Source organism: Ochlerotatus camptorhynchus, unplaced genomic scaffold (genome assembly GCF_037179485.1).
Source record: "Ochlerotatus camptorhynchus isolate MF236.1 unplaced genomic scaffold, CSIRO-AGI_Acam_v1.1 ptg000323l, whole genome shotgun sequence".
NCBI classification, from domain to species: Eukaryota; Metazoa; Arthropoda; class Insecta; order Diptera; family Culicidae; genus Ochlerotatus; species Ochlerotatus camptorhynchus.
In genome coordinates, this window is record NW_027040811.1 from 1,640,177 (window position 1) to 1,641,631 (window position 1,455).

Genomic DNA, 1,455 nt, shown 5'->3' on the forward strand with positions numbered 1-1,455 from the left:
ACGAGAGCAGTCAACAGGATGGGTCGAACAATAAGAGTGCTTACGTTGTACGGCTGTGTGATCGGAATTTTGTTGGCGTTGACAGTTAGGTTGACCACCGCTGCAGAGGAACTGTTCGGGTACAGAGAAGATCCGGAGGACAATCCCGGACGACAGAACGCCAATGTAAGTAGCTTACAGTGATCCGCGAGCTTCCGTGTAACTGGAAAAAACCGTTGAATATGATTAATAGACACACAACAAAACAGGAAGGTCGTGCTGATAAGCACACATACATAATGTAGTGCTAAAAGATGGTACTGTGGATATGTGTGGATGTGACAAAACAAGACGATTTTTCAGTCCAACTTCCAAACTAGCTTGAAGCGCTGTGTGCGTCCAAGACTTTGCGATTCGACTGATCATGCCTAGATACTACATATGCTAATGATCATTCGAAACCGGAATGGAAAGTTTTTGTAGAGTCGCAAAAAAAGTGCTCATCGTGACCGATAACGAAGCCTCTTTCCTTACAGAATCGAACCCCGGTCTACATTCCGGGTCGCTGCGGAGAGAATGAAATCCTCTACCCAGGAGATCAGGAGAACGATTGGGTGTGCGATTGCCGTCCCGGTATTAACGAACCTTCCCAGCGCCGCCAATGGCCAGGACTAATTTCGTTTCAATCTCGATTTTAGCACACGTCTACCATCCCATTTCGGCCGGATGCTTTCCGCTGTACACCCGGGCCTACTGTCGCGAGGACGAGTATGTAGAGATTAAGCTGGGCTCCAAGCTGCCCAAGTGTACGAAGAATATCTGCGAAAAAGGGCATCTTCCCTTCAACGGACTGTGCGTCGTTCTCCACAAGAACAACGAGGGAGCCTGCCCGACGGTTCAGCACATCCGGTACGTGATCGGGGTGAATGAAGTCACGTTGCAGCTAGATTGTATCAGCCGAGCACCGGTGGATTTTAAGAAAATTGTAAAGAAACGGACAGAAGTAGATGATCCTGAAATCATGGTGACAAAGGAAGGGCATGTTTTGGTTCTGACTGCGGTCAAAGGTGCCGTCGGATCGATTGCTTGGTTAAATGCAACGCAACTGGAGGATAAGGAAGATGCTATCGAAGGGACAGAAGCTCCGCTATAAATTGATGTGCAATTTTAATAACATAACGTATGATAGGATAATTGAACACGTAGGTTGTAGGTTTTCTTTGATGACTAATCCCTGTCACGAAGTTGACCCAATTGTTGACCAAAGACAAGCGTAGATTAAATTTGGGGAAAATAAGCCTTTTAATTTTGTCGAACCTCTCAGTTACATTGTAAATTTCATTAAATACTTTCAATACTGACAATATTTGATACTTAAATTATTTTCGGTGGGCTTCGTGGTCGTGCGGTTAGCGGCGTCACCCGTCGTTCAGGCGTATTGTGAGTGCCACGAAGTGAGAGTTCGATTCCCGCTCC

The 1,455-nt window shown here is 46.2% G+C and overlaps 1 protein-coding gene across 1 annotated transcript; it reads left to right on the plus strand.

The window, feature by feature from the left end:
• LOC135707961 (uncharacterized) lies at positions 1 to 1,147 on the plus strand. The gene is made up of 3 exons (XM_065229875.1): positions 1 to 165; positions 516 to 612; positions 678 to 1,147. Exons 1-3 carry the CDS (start codon positions 19 to 21, stop codon positions 1,130 to 1,132), a joined length of 699 nt encoding a protein of 232 aa, XP_065085947.1. The 5' UTR covers positions 1 to 18; the 3' UTR covers positions 1,133 to 1,147.
• The last annotated feature ends 308 nt before the right edge of the window (positions 1,148 to 1,455 follow it).

Excerpts from the sequence above, each read along its gene's own strand:
- LOC135707961 (XM_065229875.1), top strand. The coding sequence starts at position 19 with ATGGGTCGAACAATAAGAGTGCTTACGTTGTACGGCTGTGTGATCGGA. Across the intron at positions 166-515 it reads CCGGACGACAGAACGCCAAT|AATCGAACCCCGGTCTACAT; the intron begins GTAAGTAGCTTA and ends CTTTCCTTACAG. Across the intron at positions 613-677 it reads GGTGTGCGATTGCCGTCCCG|CACACGTCTACCATCCCATT; the intron begins GTATTAACGAAC and ends TCTCGATTTTAG.